The following is a 24,864-nucleotide window of genomic DNA, read 5'->3' on the forward strand; positions in this document are numbered from 1 at the left end:
GCCGTACAATTGGGCTCCAAGAATTTACAATCAGATGTGCTTGCACCATTCTGAACCAATTTCCCAAAATTAGAAAGCTTTGCAGGTTTAATCATGTTGAAATTTCTAACCCGTTAGAAATTTTCCTGCACTATCTGGTTTATTTCTTCTACTTGTTTAATTTCTGAACAAGTTATTTAACCATATAAATATTGAAATAAACACAATGCAGTCTCAACCATCTATAGATCATCAACAGAAAGAAATAGACAAACACACAAGGGACACTGTTAGTTTTGGACAATCGTCCCTGGAAAAACCCAACTTGGGAAAATCGGTACAACAGTTCTGAGGGTTTTATTATTAAGCAGATTTTCTTGAGTACAACTGGGTGCAAACTAGCTCACCCAACAAAGAAATCTATTTGGTAGTAATACCTCTCTATGGAAGCAGATATTCTGAAAGTTTGCTGCACAAAACTCTCTCCAACGCATTTTTGAGGCTTTGCGTTAGCCCTCTTGGCCTCTGCGTCACCTCTGCATCAACTCTTTGATGCTCTGCGCAACCTTTCTGGCCCTCTACGTCACCTCTGCAGCCTCCACGTCACTCACGCAGGCCCGCTGGCCCTCTGCGCAGTCACTTGGCCTCTGCGTGGCTTCTGCTGGCTCTGCGTCTGCCTCTTTGCCTCTGCACTGGTCTTTTGACACTATCTCTGCCTTTCTGGTATGCACTCATTGCCCCTTGTTGCAACTCTGATCACTGGTTCGATTTCTCTTAGCAAACCCCGCTCTAGAAAATCGAATTGACTGATCAATCTGTTGTATCTCCAACTGACCCTGAAGCCTCTTCTTATACTTTTTCTGTTGAGTCTTCAACGGTCGATATTACATCTCTAATCAACGGCTAAGATTAGATTTGGCTTGATCCATGTCATTTAGAACCTTCTAACCTAGTTTTATATTAATACCCATTAATATTTTTATTTTCCTAAGTTTAGACTTAGGAACCCATTAAAAATATTAGTTATTTTAATATCTCCTTCACCAGGTAGAATTTCCCCAAACCATTTCTGAGTCTTGGAGATCTCATATGCTTTAGCCACTCCACCAATTTTCATGGCTAGAGCACATCCGATGCTACCCCAAATCAACACTCCCTCTTAGTGAGGAATGTGCTCTAGTAATGCTCCACCGTTGAACATCACACTAATAACTCGACACTGGTACCTGTGCTGATGCTTGGCCTTCCTGCCCAATATCCTCTGCATTGCTGCATCTTGTATTGCCGCCCATGACTCTACCACTGCCACTGCTACATTTGTACGACAACTCCCTCTGCATTCATGCTGTTGCTGGTCCTTCCTCCCAACACTCCATCTGCACTGCAACTCTCTCTCATCATGCTGCATTGTGCAGCCCATAGCACTACCACTGCTACTGCTACACTGCAACTCAGTTACTGAGACGATGGTAAATAATCTACCCAACTACTGACATCCTTGTCAAGCTAGAAACCCTCTTGATGCCGAAGCTCTCTCTATTGCTATCCTATGCTCCCTCTGTTGCTTCTGCGCTACTGCAACAAACTCTGTGCCTTCCACACCGCTGCAAACACCTCTGTGCCTTCTTGCACTGCTGCAACCTCCTCTGTGTCTCTCGCACTGCTGGAACCCTCTCTGTGTTGCTAGGGGCTACTGCACTCTAGGACTCTCTGCAGCTCCATCCGACATCCACTTCTACCGACATCTACCATCATGCTACTGTCACTTCGGGGTTCCCGTAGTCGGATATGATCTAAGAGTTTGGGTACCTCAAGGATCCTACCCCTTATCTCCTGTAGTCCTCTTGACTATAGGTCGATGTCACCCCACCACTTTTCTAGAGGTACATGAGCACTCATGGCACAATCGTCGTCATCCTCTACCTCCTTTTCCACCGTAGCTGGCGTTTCCTTGGAGTCAGACGCCTCTCCCTTATTCTTCTTCCTAAGACACTGGGTTGCATAATGGCCCAACTCCCCACAGTTGAAGCACTTAATCTTGGAGAGGTCCTTCTTCCTCTTCACTTGCTGCCTCGCAGATGCCAGAGCTGCATCCTCCTCCTCCTGTTTCTTGACCCGGGTTCCTTTGCCACTACTTCCTGCCTTATCTCTTTTTGGTGAAGAGCTGTCCACAGTTCTTCCCAATCTGGAAGATTCTCTCTGCCCAAAATACTTTGGACGAATGTCTCCCATTCCTCGAAGACTACGTTCAGGGTGGTCCTCACCATCAACTCTTGATTTGACGTGGCCCCTATTGAAATCAGTTGGTCCCGAATCTCCTGCAACCTGTTGAGGAAGTGATATATCTGCTCCCCCTTCTGCATCTGATACGACCGCAATTGATTCAATAGTAGCATCTTCCTCTGCAGGGAAGTGCCTTGATACAATGTTGTCAAGATGTCCCATATCTCCTCTGTCGTATTCTTCTCGGCAATATGCTGAACTACATGATCCTTGACCTCATCAAGGATTATGCACTTTGCCTTGGCCATGGCATCCTCCTACTTTTCGTTATCAGATGGGTCGACTCGGATAGCCATGGTTCTCAAGGCGAAGGCCTTGATGCGATGTCTATCTAAAACAGACAGGATCCTGGCCTTCCAGATGACAAAGTTGGACGCCTCGTCTAGCCTGTCCTGATCCCTCAGTCCGTTCACGACCATCTCTGCTCTTCTTTTCGACTCCTGTGAGTCTCTACTTCCCTCTTGGAAGGTCTCTCTTTGACTCCCTCTAAGTCTTGATTTAGCTCCTGGAAATCCTTCTGCCAGCAGTCGAATTGCACCTCTCCAATCTCCTTTGCTCCTGAAACACTGATCTGGATTTCTTGGCTAGAAATCCGCTTTGGTTTTGTACCGTTAGGTATTGTTCTGTGTCAACAACAATAGCACCCCACCAGCTTCACACTCCAGAATCTTCCCGCAGCTTCCTTTGCCCCAACCACTGAAGAACTGAGCCTCTAGGCTCTGCGCAATATCGGCAGTGGCTGAATTGCTCCACTAGCCAACTGCGTGACTCCTACTTGGCTGAGCAAGATGACGTGGCTCTTCGTGGGCCTCTTTTGCCTCTCACTGCTTCTGTGTTGGCCCATTCTCTGGCTCGAACTGATGACGTAGGCCCTCTACCTCACCCCTTCTCTGTTGCTTTCTGCTTAAGAACAACTTCTGTCACTCGGGACAATTGTTTTTGTTGCAAATTCTCCGATTCAGCTAGTGCCTTCAACTCTCCCGTGATTTGCAACGCTCTGATACCATGATGCAATTTTTAAGTCTAACCCGTCAGGAATTTTCTTGCACTATCTGGTTTATTTCTCCTACTTGTTTAATTTCTGAACAAGTTATTTAACCATACAAATATTGAAATAAACACAATGCAGTCTCAACCATCTACAAATCATCAACTGAAAGAAACAGACAAACACACAAGGGACACCATTATTTTTGGACAATCGTCCCTGGAAAAAGCCAACTTGGGAAAATCAGTGCAGCAATTTTGAGGGTTTTATTATTAAGCAGATTTTCTTGAGTACAATTGGGTGCCAAATTGGCTCACCCGATAGAGAAATCTATCCAGCAGTAATACCTGTCTTTGGAAGCAGATATTTTGAAAGTCTGCTCCACGAAACTCTCTCCTACGCCTTTATGAGGCTCCGCGTCAACCCTCCTGACCTCTGCGTCAGCCTGAAACTCTCCGTGTCAGCCCTCCTAGCCTCTGCGTCAGCGTGAAACCCTCTGCGTCAACCCTCCTGGCCTTTGCGTCAGCTTGAAACCCTCTGCGTTAGCCCTCTTGGCCTCTGCGTCAGCTTGAAACACTTTGCGTTAGCCCTTTGATGCTCTGTGTAACCTTTCTGGCCCTCTGCGTCAACTCTGCAGCCTCTGCGTCACTCACGTAGGCCCTCTGGCCCTTTGCACAGTCATTGCTGGCCTCTGCGTGACTTTTGTTGGCTCTGCGTCTGCCTCTTTGCCTCTGCACTGGTCGTCCGGCACTATCTCTGCCTCTTTGCTATGCACTCACTGCCCCTTGCTGCAACTCTGATCACTGGTTCGATTTCTCTTAGCAAACCCCACTCTAGAAAATCGAATTGACTGATCAATCTGCTGTATCTCCAACTGACCCTCAAGCCTCCTCTTATACTTTTCTGTTGAGTGTTCAATGACCGAGATTACATATCTAATCAATGACTAAGATTAGATTTGGCTTGATCCATGTCATTTAGAACCTTCTAACCCAGATTTATATTAAAACCCATTAATATTTTTATTTTCCTAAGTTTAGACTTAGGAACGCATTAAAAATATTAATTATTTTAATATCTCCTTCACCGGGTAGAATTTCCCCAAACCATTTCTGGGTCTTGGAGGTCTCATGTGCTATAGCCTCTCCACCAATTTTCATGGCTAGAGCACATCCGATGCTACCCAAAATCAACAAATCAATTGTGAATTATTCTCTTGTTTTTGAGGCTTCCATTTTAGTCTATGTTTACAACTGCAGGTCTCTCAGAAGAGCAAGCTTCCATTGAAAAAGGTTGTTGGGATTGATCTTCCACTGATTGACAAACTAGATTACCTTTAGTTTCATTTACGATTGCCCGACTGCCCTTTACAAATTCACATTTCTTACTGAAAACCAATGATTTAGAGGCTTGACCACTTACAATAGAGGCCAGACTGGCCTTCTTGATTGGAGTTGTTCCAACAACAAAGGTATCAACAACTGAACTTAAGGATTCTATGAACTCTTGCCTGTTTTTGTTCAATAAGATTCCCTGTTTGTTCACTGGACATATTTTCATGATTATCAGATTTGATAGAAACTGAATCTATTCCCTCATTCAGAACCTCTCTTGCACCCTGTGCTTTAATACTACTAGAAAATGCACCTACTGTCACTTCCAGCTGTGATGAATTCTCACATGGAGACTTAACTTCTGCATCCAACCGTTAACAAACGAAATATTCTCAGCATTCACTTCATCTGCAATATCAGTTGATGTCAGCAAAGGTTGGTTGTAAGTGTCTGATATCTCTTTGAATCCATTTGCTCCCTTCCTAGAAACTTGTTTCAGTGGGTTTGGAGAAATTTCAACTGCCTTATTTCTCATTTCCCTGACTTGTTTTATAACATCAAGTACAATAGCAAGGTTCCCCTCAACAAAAGGATGGCTACCATTGACAAATACATGTAGGTCATCTGTGGTACGAGGGATCATCTTAGCAATTTGTAGCAGTACTTTGTTTGGCAATATATAGCCAGGGCTTTCATCTTCCACACGAGTTATCTTATCCAGTGTTGCACTAATCGCCAAATAATCGTGATAATATTGTTTTATCGCGATTTTTTCAAGACAAAATAAAATCGGGCGATAAAATCGTGGTTTTTTTTATAGCCAATTTTTTTTTTTTTTTTTTTTTTTTTTTTTTTTTTTTTTTTTTTTTTTTTTTATTTCGAAAAAATCGCGATTTTTATCCAAAAAATCGTGGAAAAACACACACACACACACACACACATATATATATATAATTCTATTTTATTTTTTTATGAGGAGGAGGAGGAGACCTAAGCTACCCCTGTCACAAGTAGAGGACGTGGTCTACCTCTTGTAGCTCCTAGTTCTTCAGCTTCTAGAGCACAACAGACTCCATAGTCTACTGTGGCTTGCCAACTCTACTGACATCTACATCTAGAGGGGCAAAGGAAATCAGTAGTATTAGACTTTAGTTATTTGGTTCATTTCATTGTATATGACATTATGATTCATGATATGAGATACATTATTATATTTTTTGTTGATATTTTGAGGCTGAGTTGGGACTCGGGAGTTAGGACTTACTATTCAGAACATGATTCACTGTTATGTGTGATGTAGCACTAGAAATGATATTAAACATCTTATATATTAGTTCTTTTATCATATTTATGTGTCAATGTATTTATTTTATGTTGTAGATGGTTTAGGTATTAAAAAAATTGAAAAAAAATGAATATTTTTGTATGTTACAATTTTTTTCCCGATTATTACCGATTTATCCCGATTTTTACGTTTTTTTCCCAGTTTTTCCCCGCGCTGAAATTATCCTGGTAACAGATAGTGCAACATTGATCTTATCCCTCCATTCATTTAAGCCAATGACAACAAAAACTGCTCTTGACTGAGGTTTTCTTCCTGCAATGCATAAACATGTAAATAAGGCGCTTCTATTGGGGGTTCTTTTTCATAGAGCTGCAAGCATATATCGCAACTGTGTTTATAAGCCTCAAAAAGTGGAGTCTCCCCACTCTCCAATGGCAGGGATTTTAATCTCTGCTGCATTATGCCATGGATATACAGAATATAATGAGTATCTTCTCTCATATACTTCAACATTTCTGAAGGCAGTTGCCGCAAATGCAAATCAGCAGTGAAATCACAAAATTGTTGTAGTAGAAGCTTGAGTTTATTTCGCTCCAATTGCAATACTCTTGAGGCATGGCCAGTATCAAATAAGTTACATATGAAAATTCCAATGTCATGCTGCATCCTAGATTGCGCGCTGGGCTTTCCCTGTGTTTTTCTATTCGGCACATTAGGAGAACACTTTGTCAACATTTTGACTTGACCGCCACGCTTCACTTGCACTTTTAAATCCAACATTTTAGAAGATATTGTCTCTAAGTTGACTTTCATTTGCAGCTTCAGCTGATCTTGTTCAGGTTTTGGCTGATTCTGTTTAGTCAAGTCACAGGCTTGACAGAGCCAATTGGATTTCGTTGGATTTGGGAGGGAAAGAGGTGCTAAACACCCTATGTGTGATGAAAATTCTATGGCTTTGTGAATCACATCTGAAAACCTGTCAGGCCCAACACGCTTGTCTGCTTCCAGCACATCACGTTCCCATTCTTAAGAATTATGGAAATGCTAGTATACCTTGCTGTACTACCGACATGTTCCTCAAATTTGCAGATACTGACAACTTGTCTTCCTTTGGGAATGTAGCAACTGCATAATATCTTTTGTCTCTTTATCACTCCTGTGAGCTTTACCCTTTCTGTGTGGCCCAATGTTGCACTAATCATTATCGGGATAACTTCGGTGTGGGGAAAAAATCAGAAAAAATCGTAAAAATCGGGGAAAAATCGGTAATAATCAGGAAAAAATCGTAACGTACAAAAATATTCATTTTTTTTTTCAATTTTTTTAATATCTAAACCATCTACAACATAAAATAAATATATTGACACATAAATATGATAAAAGAACTAATATATAAGATGTTTAATATCATTTCTAGTGCTACATCACACATAACAATGAATAATGTCTTGAATAGTAAGTCCTGACCCCTGAGTCCCAACTCAACCTCAAAATATCAACAAAAAATGTAATAATGTATCTCATATCATGAATCATAATGTCATATACATTGAAATGAACCAAATAACTAAAGTCTAATACTACTGATTTCCTTTGCCCCTCTAGATGTAGATGTCGGTGGAGTTGGCAGTAGACTCTGCTGTGCTATAGAAGCTGAAGAACTAGGGTCTACAGGAGGTAGACCACGTCCTCTACTGGTGACAGGGGTAGCTTGGGTCACCTCCTCCTCATAAAAAAAAGAAAGAAAAAGACAAACTTATATATATATATATATATATATATATATATTTTCTTTCTCCAAGATTTTTTGTATAAAAATCGCAATTTTTTCGAAAAAATCGGCTATAAGAAAAACCCACAATTTTATCTTTGTTTTGAAAAACTCGTGATAAAACGATATTATCGCGATTATTTGGCGATTAGTGCAACACTGGTGTGACCTATATATTGCACAAAACATCCTTCACGTAACCCAGTAGAAAACAAAAGTTTAACAGTTGACAAAACCTGATCCAAAATTATTTTCTCTGGCATTTAAGTTCTGAGCTTTATTTTAGTGGAATTCCACAATGGCAAGGTTTGGATACAGAAACATTTCTTGGCAAACTTTCCAGTGGAGTTGCTACTTTTGAAGGAGATGCATCCAATTTGCTGTTCTGGGGATGCCCTTGTTTAACACTAGGAGGGAAAATATTATCAATGAGTGATGCAGAGGTTAACTTGTTTGAAGTTTGATCTCTGTGTGGGCTTTCAAGATTACATTTGGCCATGTACTGTGTCTTTGGAGGTTTTACGATAACCTAGATTGTCTCCAAAATCATCATCATGTACGCATAAAGCTTCTCAAGAATCCCTGCCACTTATTTGTTCAAATAACATTGAGGTTTGTCTTCTCATTTGTCACAGTCCCCCATAGATCCCAGGGGCCAGGACACTTTCCCTAGTGTTGTCTCTTTCTGATGCTTTAATAGCAAATATAGAAGTCTGGACATGTCCTTTGTTGAGATTATATACACAATTCATGGGGCTGGACATGGGACCAGACATGTCATTCTTTTTTGGAGGATACAACAAGGTCCATGCGTTTGCTCCTGCTTCAGTTACTCTTGTGCTTGATTTTCATGCTTAGCCTTATCAGTATCATTTGATCTGCCTTTCCTGCAACTAGTCCAGAAGTCGTTCCATTTACTTATGCCTGTTTTTTGTTGTGTTCTCTTTTTCTTAGGTGATCCTCTTCCTTTTCCTTAGGTGGTGCAATTTGTGTATCAAATTCCTTTAAACTTGTAAGGGCCATTCTGTTCCATTCTGTTCCATTCTTGCAATCTGTTAATGTTTTCTGCTTCTTGCTCCTTCAGCCTCTTCCAAGTCTCTGTTCTCCAAAAAAATTCTTCCAGTTGTTCCATCTTTAAACACCATCCAGGCTGGCAGGATTCCAACTCTGAAACCACTGTAATAGACTAGGGAAATTTGGTCTAGAGTTTACAAATTTTTATTTTTCAGTACAGTGATCAAATTCGATATATTCTTTGAACAGTCAAATTGGCATCCAATGATATAACGAACACAGTGTAATCAATAATAGAAAATTTCAGCTCCGCAAGGTAGTAATGATCGAGATACTCATCTATAGATTCATGAGCAATAGAATTGGATGGTCTTCTTGATTTCTCCAGCTAAAATAACTGTGGCTTTGATACCACTGTAGTGTGCTAGGAAGATTTTCCCTAGGATATTAGGGTTTTTCAATAGAAATTTTCTCATTCAATTCCAACAATCAATTTCAACCAATCATTGTGTTTCGAGCAATAAGCTTAACAGAAGTATACCAGTATTGGACTTAGTGTAATAAGTCCAATAATTCAATCTGCATAACCAGTTGATTCAAAATCAGATCAATGGTTTTAGTCCATACAAGAAGGTGAACCCTGTTCTACTGTGATCAACTAAGAAATTACAGTACACAAAACCCCAATCAGAGAATATAAAAAATACTAGTCTATATAAATCTTGGATGTGGTCCCTACTCAGTGTGCCAATCCCATCCTGAAATGGCCACGACCTTCCTTCTATGATATGATCTGACTCTGTATTTTGAATTCTCCTTCTGTATAGAGATCAAACTGCAGAAGTCACTCCAGTATGCCACTGATTGAGCTTCGACAACTTTGGTGAAATCCTTCAGATCAGAAACAATGCCTCCAACCAGACCGACCTCTTCAAACCAGAGGATCCGTGATTCTCAGCCACGGATTTTCTTCCAACCTTCTCAGAAAATGATTATAATGTTCCTGTGGTCAAATCCCTGTCTCGCTGAGCATAGAAGATGGGCTCGACCTTATGAAATTAGGGCTTGAATTGTCAATACCCTGGAAATACTTAGGAGGTGTGGTTCTCCAGGAATGCTTGGGTTCTGTCTCGAGTGGGCCCCTCCGCAACTTATAACGGAACAGATCTCAAGAAGGGACCTCACTGTCCTCTTATTGGTGCCCAAAATAGGGCCTGAATTCAATGGGAAATGCACACCTTTTCAGATGAATGATTCCTACCGAGACTAGGGACAAGCAGACATTCACTTCCCTTTCAAATGAATTGTTTTGTGCCAAACTAAAACCAAAATCCAACAATCTTCACTTCCTTTTCCGAGTCGAATCCCTGTTCCAAACCAAAACATAAACCGAACTGCCACAAAATTTTTACAAACTTTGCTACCTTTCCACATACTTCGCTACTTTAGTAAAAAGGGTTCCTGTGGTCAGTATTAGAGAGTAAACAATTCAAATTTCACTGCCTTTCCACTAGTCTATCTGTGCCAGAGTGAAGGATCAAAGAGGATTTTTCGCTGCCTTTCCAGAATTCTTTTTCTGTGTCAAATCAAGAACCCAAACCATCAAGAAATTTCGCTATCCCTCCTAAAAGCTTTTTTTGTGCCAGAACAGAATGAAGAAAGAAGAAAAATAATAGAACTGTGTCAACTAGGGTGGAATCTTTCCCCACTGAAATTGACAAGAAAAAGGGGTCTTAAAAGCCTCAGAGCTAGTGCTCAAAAACAAATGAAATCATCCACAATGATGATCCAAAATGAATTCATCCTTGTTATATTTATAGATTTTCTAGAGGGGTCTTTTCCTCCTAAATGATTGAGTAAACTTTACTCCAAACCCCAACTTTGGGTTTCTTCACCCAGCTGCACCAAAACTTGCCCAAACAGTTGATATTTTGGGGGTTTCCCCTTTTATTTAGGACTATAGCTTACAGGGATTGATAGGCTATTTCGCTCCTTGGGCAATTAATTTCTTGGGAACATTAACCCATTCTCCCATTCCTCCATTCTCCCTACCTTTGCCTTTAGTAGACTTACCATTTTTTGACTTGTCCTAGTGCATGACACATTGAGAATATGATGTCCATCATCACTCCCTCTTAACCAGGGAGGAGATGCTTATTCCGTCTAAACCAGGTTGACATAACCACAAGCTTCAACTTGTCTCATTCTTATGCTACTTATTCTTTCGTGGAGATCTTAGTAGTAGCTTGTTAGGGATTCTAGATCTTTGTAGGGCTTCTCGGCTCCTAATTGTATCACATCGTATTGAACTTCAACCTTCCTGGATCTTGATAATCTTCATGCAACTTTGTAATCTTTAGGGAGCCAAACTTCCTCACAGTTGTTAGCACATGCCATCTTCCTTTCATAATAGAGTTCTGCCTCATATTCTTTAATAAGTCATACCAACTTTCCAAATACGAATTCTGCCCTGATGCTCTTCCAAGCCATCAATAGTGCTATCCACACAATCCATGTGTTTCTTGATCAAACAAAACAACTGTACACACATTAATATGATCCAATAAATTATCCGAACTACTATCTTTTTCCAGCTTCTGCATATACTTCTGCAATATGTCTTTTCAGGGAGCCAAATCACAATAGCCTCTAGTCAAGGTGCAGGATTCTTCATGTCAAATTCTGCTACTTGCTCCCAGGTCAACATTCCTTTGCATGGTCTATCTCCATATTGCGACAGAGTACTGCTACATGCTCTTCAACTTTCAATCATCAATCATTGTGTTCTTGGAACGAGCCAATGAGTTGCAAGCTTTAATTAATATCGTATCCATTGACTTCCTTGATGCAAACTTCAAACTGCTTCCTTCTTCTTCATCTTCATGCTTTGCCATGTTCTTCCACTTCTTTTTGTTAGTCAAGCTTTATATAAATCTTTTCTTGACCTGCAACCTTTACTAGAAGACCATGAGAGAAAAAGAAGGACAAGGCACAAAGATAATAAACAAGAAGATATAAATTACTTATCTTTTGAGAAGTATTAACTCCTCCTTAATCTTGGACCTGTTTACGAACCTTGTTTTCACATGAAACATCAAGGGTTAGATCTATCATTAACAGTGAACATGATTAGGTAGGGTTTTGTTTCTAGGGTTCCAAACAGTGCTAGGGTTTATTAACCCTAGATGCCAAGTCTATAAGACCTGCTACTCAAAAATTTTAAAGTTCTATACAAAGCCTAGATCCTTCATACTACATAGTAATCAAGACTTGTCATCTGTGCATTTCAAAATTCTACTAACATGCTGCAAGACCCTAATGATATTTTTTAACATGCCTTTTATCTACTACATTTGATTACTAGACCTAGTCTTCATATGCAATTAAATACTTGATGTGCTAACATAACATTAATCTCTTCCATGTCATTGTCTCTAATCTATATTTATGCAGACCCTTTTTATGATCATCATCATGACCCAGTAAATGAAATGTACACAAAAGTAGTACATATCTCTACAACCTTACCGGACCTCTTCTTTGCAAAGATCTGGTCCTTTGTCTTATCTTCAATATTCAAGTGTTACCTTTCTTTAACAAAAGGTGCCTCAAATTCAACTACAAAACCTTTGTTGATCTGCTAGCTTTGTCTTGGTTCCATCAATTGACATGTATTGAGCTACATCAAACTTCTGGTATAATTCTTCCACAAATTACAAAATCTTGGTCCATTAGTGCCTCAGAGAAATGTTCCAAGTACCTCAGATTCTAGTGATAATCTTGGTTTCTTTCTCAGAGTTTTGGTTCTTTCAAAACAGGTCGGCTTCATCGTGAAATCCATCGTACAGAAACGAAATCTCATGGTTGTTATACATACTTCACAATCCATCACTGTCATACATTGTAGTTGTACATTATAGGTATTCTGCATACTTCTATGTTACTGTCATCAAGAGTCTTGTAGATTCCCATACATAATTACTATCATATCAAAGGTCATTGCTATACATACACTACACTGTCATAACTCCAGGTCACAAGATGAAGTGCAAGCCATTGTGACGATGTAAGCATTGTGTATACATGCGAGCCTCAGAGATATACGAGTTATCATAGAAACCTGGGATCATGTTTCTTTTAAAACATTCTTTTCAGACGTTAGGTCGGCTTCATAGATGTAGTCAGTTCTTCTTCCACATATATATAACTGTTTCATAAATTTATCACTGCAAACAACAAGAGAAAATGTGAGCCGGTGAGGAGGAGAAACGAACCACAAAGTAGATGGTGACCAAAAATGCGAGCTATTATACGAGCCACTGTAATTGTAATCAATCCGCAGAGAATAGCGAGTCACAGGAATAGGGTCCGAGCCATAGAAACATATGCGAGAAACAGGTGCAATACGAGTAACAGGATATGAGCAATCCATACACAAAATAGCGAGCCACAGGAATATGATCGAACCTCATAAAATTAATAGACATGTGTGTCACTGTAAAAAATTCAATGCCACAGAGGTTGTAACGATGCCATTGTGATGCCCTTGTATATAATTCGAAGCCAATGAGTATAGTAATATGAGCTTAACAAAGATGCGATGAGATCCACGGGCCATGGAAGAAGATACAGTGCGAGCCACAAATAGATGTGGGTCACTTCTAACTGCTCATGCTTATTTCTTTAACTTGCTTGTCACAGTACGTTGTGTTCAGCAGGTATATTTGTATTACACAAAAATACTGTCACAGGTCCTTATGCGGAGAAACTTGTATCGTAGGAGCTCAAATTATGTAGAAAATACCACTGAGATTTGCTTTTATGATCTTCAAATGATTAGAAACAAGGAAAACCATTCTTTTGTCATAACTGTTACTTTCAGACGTTCTGTCTAGTGTTTCCACAGTTTTTGTGCATCATTGATTTTTCAGAGTTCTGTACTTTTCTTCATACTTGACTGAGTGCGAGAATACTACAGTGAGTGTATACTAGAGCGAGTATATCTGTAATCTTTTTCTTGAGTTTGGATCTTGAACACAGAGAGTATATGTTTCAGACCCTTTTGATGTTGCGGACTTCAGACATAATGATGATCTCCTTATTACTGCTGTAACGATGATGAGTCTTCTTCAAGGTTGCCAACAAAAAGTGATTTCAAAACTGCCAACCTTAGCTCTGATACCATGTTGAGAAATCAAGTTGTATGTATATTAGGGTAGATTTCTCTTTCATGATAATTACTTGTGAGAGTTTGTTGGCTTATTATTATTATATTATGTTCTTCTTCATCCAGCATTTGTCAAAATGTACATGAAGATCATAAAGAAACAAAATAACACAAGATATAGGCTCTAAAGCCAGGGCAAAAACCCCACAAAGGGGAAAACACAGAAAAATGCTCTTCTTATAGAATCAGATCAAAGTGAGATATCCAAGACCTATGACCATGACAAAAACTTCAACCCTCAAGATGCCAAGTCAAGCCCTCCTTCCACATAGCAAAATCATCAACAGCTAAAACACCAGCAACATGTACAGTAGAAGGAACAAACTTTCAGCAAGAGATGTGTCATGGCAGAACTTCCACAAATCCGAGCTCAAGAAAATCCTTCTTTACACATACAAATTTCAGACTTTGGCCTCCCTTGACTTCACTATCTTTCTAATCTTCATTTCAGAACAGATCATATGAAAATCTTATCCCCAAATGAATCCAACTTATCCTCTATTTATACTGTCCAGAGGGGTTCGAACAGATGTCTCTCCCTTGGGCAGGGCCGACTTGACAGGCAGAACCAAATTGGCATCTTGAGGTAACTTTGACTCAAATTACATATTTGAAAAATTCTTTTTCTAGGCTATTAATAAGCCTATGACTTTGACTAATACAAATAATAATGAGCATGAAGAACATGCTTGAATAAAATAATAATTTCTTTTCTTCTTTTTGTTTTTACATGAAATATGCAATGACACGAGTACTATGATAATTATGAAGACCAAAGCTAGTTACACTTTTCAACATTAAGCATTATTTTTAAAATGTGATGTTTTATGCACAGGCTTACTTGTCTCTTCCTGATCGAGATGGATCTGTAGCTGGGTTTATAGCGATGATGATTGATCATTACAATATGTTGGTGAGGAAGAAATACTTACAACCACTGTATCTTATTCTATATATTTAGCCTCATTTCTATTTCTTGCATTTTTTTGTTTATGTAGTTTAGTTCCTAATGCCTTGTTGTATTTTTAGATGGATCTAAACTTTCTGTTTTTGTGTTTTCTCTCTTTAAGTTAGGTTTTTGGCGATCTATTATTTGAATATACAAATTTGTTACATGTGTATATTCCTTATATGGGGGAAAACCAATCTGCAAAATCCACATTGCATACTACAGTAATTCTTAAATGTCTACAAACTAATATAGAAACTTACCAAGGGTGGCCCCCTTAAGTGAGTTAGGTTCAACTTCAAGCTAGGTTTAAGGGTGAAACATTCAAGGAAGATAAATTAATGTAACAACTCATTAAGATATTAAATTCAAATCAGATTACTTCGATCAGCAATTATCAAAGAAACTAGAGAGAGGTCTTTTCAGAGCTAGTTTACTTTCAATGTGGTTAAAGGGGGAACCTTCAAGGAAGATGAATTAATGCAACAACTCATTAATATATTAGATGCAAATCAGATTACTTTGACTAAAAAATATCAAAGAAACTACAGAGAGGAATTTTTACACCTAGTTTACTTACAATATGGTTGATAAACCATTTCCCTTGGCCTCATGAAGAAGCTTTGACATCATAAAACCAGTAACATATTCCAGCAAGTAAAACTCTAAGTAAAGTGCATCATATCAACAAGAATGCACCATTGATTTCCATTAAATCCTTCAACAAAAGACTAGCTATAGGTCTCTAAAATTATGAATACTTTCAACAACCATTACAAGTGGGAGGAGCCTCTATTATATTGAGCTATAGGTTCAAGCTTCCTCAAGAATAAAATTATAATTTCCATACCAAAACTCTAGATGTTTCCTAGGAATGAATTAAAAATTAATGTCCACCAACCAATAGTGGACATGCAAATAATTATTAGAATAAGAATGACCATACCACATGTACAAATTTCCAAGCAAGATGAGGTGCAAGAGGTATGTCACCTCAAAGTAGGTGAAAGACTATGTCAACAGCTCTGTTGCCTCAAAATCTTGCAGGTCTTGTAAGGGCTACCCTGACAAGAGAAAAACTAGACTAAGGGACAAAAATGAGGCGTGGCCCACTATCACCACAACCACTATTGCCTCAAAATTTAGTAGGTCTTGTAAGGGCTACCTTGACAAGACAAAAACTAGACTAAGGGACGACAATGAGGTGTGGCACACTATCACCACAACCACTACCTCTTGTTCTTTATGGGATTTCGCCAATGTGAGGCTTCCCTTTAGAGAGGTCACCTATGAGATATATGCTAAGTTCAAGGAACAAGGTGACTAAATGTCTGTAGAGGATAACTCTTCTTAAGGACAAGGCTCATCAAGCTAGGAAAGGCAACTTGCATCCTCTAATAAGGCCTATAAGGGCACGAATGAAACTAGGGTCAATAGGCCAATAAAAGGTTTCCGACAATGTATATTAGCAATCTAATGGAACAAGAAACCTCTAATAAGCCCCCAAGTTGAAGCCTAGGACAAACTAATGTTTTCCTATGGCAAAGTCTAGCTAGGCCAAGAGATTTCAATCTTAAAATGGATAGATTAGCTAGTAAAGGGGATTAATTTGAAGCAATCAAGTCTCCATCAAATTTGAATCTTTCCACAAGCCAAATTTCAACCTATAGCTCAACTCGCAGCCTAGCCCTAGCTAGCAACTTGACCCTTAAGAGGGCCAAAATCAGAAATAGGAGAGTGAAAATGAGTTTGGGGTCGAGTTTATGAGTGGTCACCAAAATGACAATGCCAATGCTTAGTCCTCGGGATGATGGAGTCTATGGAGGTGAAAATTGGCTAAATCTTGGGAAGGAGTAATGATATTTTGATGTCGTAGCTCGAAACCCTAGCTATTACTTTTGTAAGGGATCAAGGTCACTTGGGAGAGCTATTCCAAATATACACGACAAGGATTGACATTCACATTTCATACATGAGTAATGCATACAATGACATTATCTAGATTCTATACAACTGATCTTCAACAATAATGGGACAATAAAAGAAACCCAGATAACAATGCATTCCATACATTAGACACAAGAATAAAGATTTATCAAATACAAGGCTTACTTACAGGATAAAATGCATGAAAAATCCTTTATTGATCCAAAGTAACTTCTCCAAGGCTAAGAAATAGCTCCAATATGCAAAAATGCTCCATAGAATCACATCTCCACAAGAATCCAAGAGGCTGAAAATCTCCGAGGTTAAAATTATGTCATAAGTGAGGATACTTCAATACAAATGAACCTATCCTCTATTTATATGAGGTTTAGGAATGCAAATTAGCCTACAAAGCCCATAAAAGGAAGTTTGATGATAAAATGGACTTGGGTTACAAGACAAATTAGTCTACAAAGCCCATAGAAAGAAGTTTGATGATAAAATGCACTTGGGTTACAAGACAACCCATTAGCTTTATCAAAATATGCCCTAATTAGCCCACATGTGTGAGCTGTAAGCTCTCTAAGGTTGATGTCATGCAATAAGCATGCTCGAAATGTGATTTCCAAGGTGGTGTAGAAGCATGCCAAATGCATGATTTGAGGGTTGATCCTCGAAACCACCTCATTGCCTCCTCTGGGGTCCCAAGATCCAGCTGGGGCACCTCATAATGGTCTCCATGGGTCTCCAACTGCTAAAAGTGGCCTCTGCTCTAGCATTGAGGGCTTCTTAGGTGCAACAAGCCCTCCCTAGTTTTTGAAGGTGAGAGCATCCTCCTTTGGGCTCTGAATCAACTGCCATCCATCAATTGGTGTCAAGGTCGACCTGGGGGCAAGCTGGTTCTAGGTTTGTCATCTTGAAGAATCATCAAATTTGGTACAAAATCATCCAATGTCCTCCATGCAAGAGGTGCTCTAGGACATGTGTCATTTGATGATGCTCTTGGGAGGCTCAAGAGTTTGAGCACTTCACTTGTTTGTACCATTATACTTCTTTAGAGGGCTTCGATAATTGTGGAGAAGTTTCCCAAGACCTGGGTTGTTAACAACAAGGATTCTAGTGAAAGCAACCAATCATTAGGGACAATGATCATTAACGCATCTATGTGAACGAAACTTGGATGCTAGGTGCAATTTAATATTACAAATAAGGATCCCCTTCCAAGATCAAGACCCTAATCTTGCAAAGATGTCTCCCTAGGTAGGGGTTGGTAAAGATCGACCCTCTTAGCTGCGTCTAGCCCCTAAGGGCAACATTTCCTTGGTCCACCATTCAATTGATAGGTGTTAGTGAATAGAAATGATGCTTGGCAATGCAATAAGGATTGATGGTCAAGTGCCGTGGCCAAAGGGACCAACTGATGGGTGAGTTTACATCTTGAGTGTATAGACGTGAGGAGGGAGCATTCGTGGATGCATGAATTACCAACTCAGCCTTTGTTTTTCTACCCCTCTTGTGTGTTGAAATTCGAATGCATGATAGAATTTTTGAACATGATAATTACTCGTGAGTGTTTATATATATGATTTTGATTTAGCATTTACATCATTCATTAGGTCATCAACCAATTATACAAGTATAATACACAAAAGACAAGAGACACCATAAATTATTCCAGAGGCCACGGCAAAACCCATAAGGGGAAAGTCCAACAATCCTTTCCATATAGGATCTTAGTCAACAAGAGAAATCTGAGTCATAGATAAACTGACCAGTAGACCAGTTACCTAAGTGCCAAGTTAGCCCTCCTCCATGCCACAACTGTTCACAATACTCCCAATAAGTCAGGTTACAAGATGCGATATTCCTATCCTTAGATGCCACGTTCCACAAAGAAAGGATGTCGTAGAAGCTCATAGCCTCAGGTAGTTTGGCTATCACAGATATACAGTACCACAAGAAGTTCGTATAACACAAAAATGTGGTCTTGTGAGTTCACATAACCATAGGAGATTAGGGCATCAAAACTTGTATTTCACAGAAGAATAATGCCTTAGACATCACTAAACTTCCTCTTCTTAGATGAGATTTGAATTGGTTGTCAAATGGTGGAGTATAAATGCCAATTTATAGTTGTTTTGTCGTCTAAAATGGTGGCTCTAAAGGCAGAGTCGGCCTGTCATCTGGAGGGTCGACTTGGGAGTTAGGATTTGACCAAAAGACAAAAATTTAATTTTCTTTTTCTTTAGAATGTCCAAATAGGACATGACAAAAATAATTTTCTTTTTGTCTCAAATGAATTCGTTTTGACTCTTACAAGATCATGATTATGAAGACCAAACCTAGTTACAGTTTCAACACTCCCTCTTAACTAGCGAGGTATTCATAATGACTCATCGTGATATTCTGAAGTTGAAGGCTTCTATAAGAAATGATCATCAAGGTTAAGATAAGCATCAACATTAATATCATTACCAACGTCAACCACATTGCCATAACTTAGTTAGTGTTAATTTGGCAGCTTAGTTATAAATTCCCTCCTTTGGACAACCTTTCTCATCCATAGAAGCCCCTCTTTGCCCTTGGAAGAATTTAATTCAGTCAAGGAAAAATATAATTTTTAATGGAAAACCCACAAGTACACAAAAGTACATTTTGGCCTAAAGTCAAAATTGGGTCTCCAAAACTGGATATAAATACACACCATGGTCACCTCATTTGGACATCATCATCACACATCCCTGTTGGCATTATGAGACAAGTGTTGTCCTTGATGGCAAATCACATAGATGATAAATTATAGTGCAGCAAAGTTATTTTCAAGTTCACGCACTTTCATGAAGATAAAAGTTTCTTTCATGTAGAGAAAAGTTCACGCACTTTCATGAAGATAAAACTTTCTTTCATGTAGAAGTTCACACACTTTCATGCAGAGAAAAGTTTCTTTCATGTAGAGAAAAGTTCACGCACTTTCATGCGGAGAAAAGTTTCTTTCATGTAGAGAAAAGTTCACGCACTTTCATGTAGAGAAAAGTTCCCTTCATGCAAGAGAAAAGTTCACGCACTTTCATGGTTGGTTCATGGTATTAGTCCGACAGTTTTTGATCCTATGGTTTTGGTTCGTGATATTGCATTCGAAAGTGTTGATCCCAAGCATTGGGTCCGTGGTATTATGTTATTATGGTTTTGGACCGTGGTATTGTGAAAGGCCTAAGACTATAAAAGAGGAAGGAGATCATTTGGCAAGGCATCTTCTGATTAATTGAACATCTGATAAAGTGCTAGATCTGGAATACGGTGTTTGGGTTATGGTGCAGATCTAGATCTGAATAAGGCGGATCTACTGATGGGTCGAGATCTCCTTTGTGCATGATCATATCTGTAGATCTTATAGTCTGTGGCATATTTGAAGTCTGAAAAACTCTATAACCGTAGGACCGCAGGTGCGACACGTTTCAGGTGCGGAGATCCGTAGGCCAGTGAAGGAGAAAGTGCGGAGATCCGCAGGTAGATCAAGGAAAAGGTGCAGAGGTTTGTAGGTCAGAGATCGGTGTAGGTGCGGAGGATCGCAGGCCAGAGATGGGTGCAGTGCGTAAGTACGCAGGCAACCTGCAGCCGTAGGTGCGGATGCCCGCCGAGAAGAAGACTGCGCAGCTGCGGACACTCGCAGGTCAGAAGCCTATTCAGGTGCGGATACCCGCGGATCAATAGATGGTGCAGGAGCGGATACCCGCAGGTTTCCATTGAAGAAGCTGCGTACTTTTCTTAAAATATGTTTTAGCTGCTTCTGTTGTTTACTGAAGAGTTCTGGGTTTTGAAGTGATGTCTGGTTACTGGTATTATGTTCTGATAACAACATTCTGAGAAGTGATTGATTGAATGATTATGTTTAGCTTCAGTATTGATGGATGAATGGATCAGGTTCATAATGACTTATCCTTATATGATCTGATGGACTAGATCTGATTGCTGACACACATATTATCCTTGTATATGTATTGATCTGGTGATTGGGTGATTCAAAAGATTGATTGATTATGTGCTTCAATGATATTTATGGGTCCAGTATGAAAATTGGATGAAACGTGGCCTTTCAGATTATGTGTTGTGCTTCAGGTGTATCTAGTCTGAAAATGTATGAAACGTGGTACCTGGAGGAGAGAAGATTCTAGGCCGGCGCCTACGTACTAGTATCTTAGCTAGTACAAGAGCTAAGGGGGTGGTAGCTCCCTTCCAGTAGCAGTTGAAAACTTTGGAGCAGTGTAGCAGGTAGGAGCCTGCGTACTATTAAATGGATTGGCTAGTACAAGAACTATGGGGGTTGTAGCTCCCTTCCACGAGAGACTGGAGAACGAGAGAGGGTTGTAGCTCTCTGCAGGTAGTAGCTTGCGTACTGGTAAATGACTGCACTAGTACATAACTCTTGTAAAAGGATTTTCTTATTAAGAAGAAGATTGAGATGACTTGCAGCAGGTGGTTTTCTCCCACATTGGGTTTCCACCTTATATCATGGTGTTCATGTGTGTGGCTTATGTGTGATGATCTGTTCTATTTTACTGCACCTGTTTACTGTTAATATGGTTAATAATGTTCTAATGCACTCATTGAAGATCAATTAACTGAATCATAAGTTTACTGAATATACGCAACATATATGAATCAGAGTATGGAAATGAAAAAGTTTTATTGACTTAATAATACTGATTCACTCCCCCCTCTCAGTATTATTTCCAACAATCCCTTCTTCTCTCACCTCTCTTGATTGGTTCGTACAAGTTTGCAATTTGGGAGTCCGAGCTCACACGTGCAAAGAGAAAGAGGCTAATTCTATTTTTTGTGTTGACTTTTTTGCTTGGATAGTTTGACCAGTTGTTGACTAGTTTTGACTTGCAAAAATCTCATGTTTGGAGGCCAAATTTCTTTGCGAAGGAATCGAACTTTTATGGGCATGTTGACTTGGGTTATCCGCAGGTATGTTGACTAAAGTTTGACCGCAGGGTTTCTCTCTCCTTTGATTGAGCTTTTTGGGACTGTTTTCATTGAGGTTTGACCAACAAAGAAGGCCAAACTATTTGAACACTCGCTGAGCTCCTTTGGAGGATTGTTGACTATTGGCTTGTGGATTGGTTAGGGTATCATTTGTTGTTGTTGATTGCTCCGACTTTGACATAAATTGTAGATTTGACTTGTTGACCAGATTTTACTTTGAGGCCCATCTTTTGTATATTGGTTGGTTGGTCTCTTGGATAGTCAAAATATTGACTTTGACTCTTTTGTTGATGATTTGGAACATTGTATCTCTCTGCCAAACATTTGATGACAATCTAATAGAAGAAGATTTTGAAAGGGTTTTCCCCTTTGTGGGGCTTTCCCTGGTCTTTGACCAAATCTTGTGTCTCTTGTTATTGCTCTTGGCTGTTTTTTGTTGTGTATTGGATTTACGTTCTATCTACAAGTGCTCATTGTCATTGGAAGATTATATTTATTTTAAAGTGATTGCTAATTGAAGAAATAATTGGACTAAGTGATTGTGCTAGCATAGAACAATGGAAAGTTAACAATTCGTATCCCTGACATATGGCACATAAGGTTGCTCTAGAAAGAGATCAAATTATGATGCTAGAAGGCTATAGTCTCTAGGACCATTCTCTCTAATCAAGTCAAAGTTACACAAAGATAACTTCCCTAATCAGGTCACTATACAATGACACAAAGAGAATGATTGCCCTCTGCTGGACCACTTTCTTATATAGGTCAAGGTGACACAGAGATTACAACCCTAATCAAGTCACTATACAAAGACATAGGAAGATGTCTATGCACAAGATCATTCTTCCTAATCAGGTTAAAGTGACATAGGGACTACAACCCTAATCAGGTCACTATACAATGACACAGGAAGAATGTTAGTCCACTGAACCATTCTTCAACTAAGGTCTATGTACTTGACACATGGATAACGTCCCTTATCAAGTCAATGTACATGACACAGAAAGAATGTAAGTTCATGATGTTATCCAATTTTTCCAACCATTCTCTAGCCAAGGTCATAATGACATAGGGAGAACTTCTCCAACCAAGTTCAAGATGACACAAGGAGAATATCATACCACTCCCTAGCCAAGGTCATGAAGACATAGGGAGAATGTCCATCTCATCAACTTTCCCTCTCAATGAGAGAGGTAATCCCCACAAGCCCAAGCTAAGTTTGCAACTGTACTTCTCAAAATATTCATGACCAATTGTACTGTACTGGAAGCACATGTTGAGCAACAAATATTTGGCTCGACCATAAACTGTTATGTTCCCTTCACTAGATCACAAATGCCTTCTAGATACCCAAACTGGATGCTCCCTCTCACATTGACAGTCCAACATTTAGGAATCTGAGGTCAACTTTCTCTGGGGTCATAACAGGGCTTTCTTACAACTCCCTTTGGGGGCAATACCTTCTCCACAACTTCTCCCTCTGACATATGAGTCCTTCTTTTGTCAGAGAAGTCATATCAGATCATTAACTTAGGAAAATGTCTTTTCAAGATCTTCTCCCTCTTTCTGAGAGAACCTTCTCAAATCTTTCTTCCATGCTGCCATCTGCTGCATGCTAGATCTTGAATTCTCTTTGGCACAATCAAGGCATACTTACAACTGCTTGCTTGCTCTGAAGTTGGGTCACATCTAGTACAATATCTTCAAGCAACAATTTTGGAAAGTCTTCTTGCTTCGCTTTGTTCTTCCACTTCTTCCATTTACTGCCAGAGCTTAGGTAGCTTCTACTATGTCCCTGCAATCCTCATTAGGAGGCCATGGAAGAACAATTACAGCCAATCAAAGAATTCAAGGACAAAAGGCTAACAAATAATAGCAATAATCAAACAAGAGAGTTATAAAATACTTATCTTTTGAGAAAATATTGACTCCCTCTTGATCTTTAGTCTCATAGAATGCGTATTAACCTTATCCACGTCATCGTATTAATGCCATTCTTCCTTGCAGAAGCTTAGGATTTCCACTTTTAGCGGAAATGTCTAGCTAGGGTTTTATCTTAAAGCCTAGGTCTTCATTAATCTCATATTCCTAGACTTAAGATTTTGAGACATTGGATCATTTCCCATCCTTGTCATCTATTCGTTTGAGTACAATGCTTCTTGTAATGGGCAATAGATAGTTTTGTTGAACATTTTATGTGATTTTATGCAACCATCATGAATATGTTGAACTTCAACACACTACCTGTTAGTTTTTGATTGATTTGGTAGTATTAGACATGTGTTCTAGTCTCGATTTGTGTCTAAAAGGCTAAGGAACACAAGATCTCCAAAATGCAGAAAAGGTTTTGCGAGATAAGCTTGCCAAATGCCTTAATTAAAGGAAATTAATTGAGCAGATCGACTTATGCTCTAGAGACTTCCAAAAAATGACTTGGATCAAGTCTAAGATGATTTTAACTGTCGATGAGGATCTAATCGTGGTTGTTGAAACTCCAACGAGAGGTTATAAGAGCAAGTCGATGGGGTGGAGATAGACAAAAGAGGGAGAGTAAGAGCTAAGGTAGATCGGGAGAGAGCATCAATGATTGAGGGAGTAGTAGATAATTTGGAGGAGCATTTCCGAAGAGTTTCTTAACAGTTTTCCTGTGCTGGAGAAGCAAGAAAGAGGGAGGCAAAATTAATCTGCAGAGAGGCCGAGCAGCAAGAAAGACCAGTGCAAGTGTTGGAAAGAGGATTGTTTAAGTTGCTGGAAGTCGGGAGATCACTCAAAAGGTAGAGTGAGTCATTTCCAAAGGCACAGGGAGGCGCGATGGCTCAATCGGAGCTTATTAGAAAGCATTGCAAATTCCAGAAGTGCGAGTTGCCAGTGGGGTTCGAGCAAGGCTAGGAGGCCGAATTGTTTGCTGAAGGGAGAAAAATTCTCCAATTGACTTTGCCAAATTATTTTTGGAGGATTTCTAGTTGGGCATATAGTTGTAATAATTTTGAAATTGCTGAATAATAATATAAAACCTCATCTACTGGATCGGTTTTCCCATCGGGGTTTTTCTGGGGACTTTTAAGTCCAAAATTATTGGTGTCATTTTTATTGTGTTTTGCATCTATTTCTCAGTCCCA

General features: G+C 39.4%; 1 protein-coding gene across 3 annotated transcripts in view; it reads left to right on the plus strand.

The window, feature by feature from the left end:
* The window catches only part of LOC149157695 (protein ALWAYS EARLY 3-like), a 422,957-nt gene that overhangs the window by 108,198 nt on the left and 289,895 nt on the right, over nt 1-24,864 (plus strand). For all 3 annotated transcript variants that reach the window (XM_089435959.1, XM_089435960.1, XM_089435961.1), the window contains exon 5: nt 14,717-14,794. In XM_089435959.1, coding sequence (XP_089292085.1) covers nt 14,717-14,794 — 78 coding nt within the window. The remainder of the gene's footprint in view (nt 1-14,716; nt 14,795-24,864) is intronic.

Source organism: Pinus tabuliformis, chromosome 5_2 (assembly GCF_031772625.1).
Source record: "Pinus tabuliformis cultivar Carrire ecotype Pingquan chromosome 5_2, CPIR1, whole genome shotgun sequence".
NCBI classification, from domain to species: Eukaryota; Viridiplantae; Streptophyta; class Pinopsida; order Pinales; family Pinaceae; genus Pinus; species Pinus tabuliformis.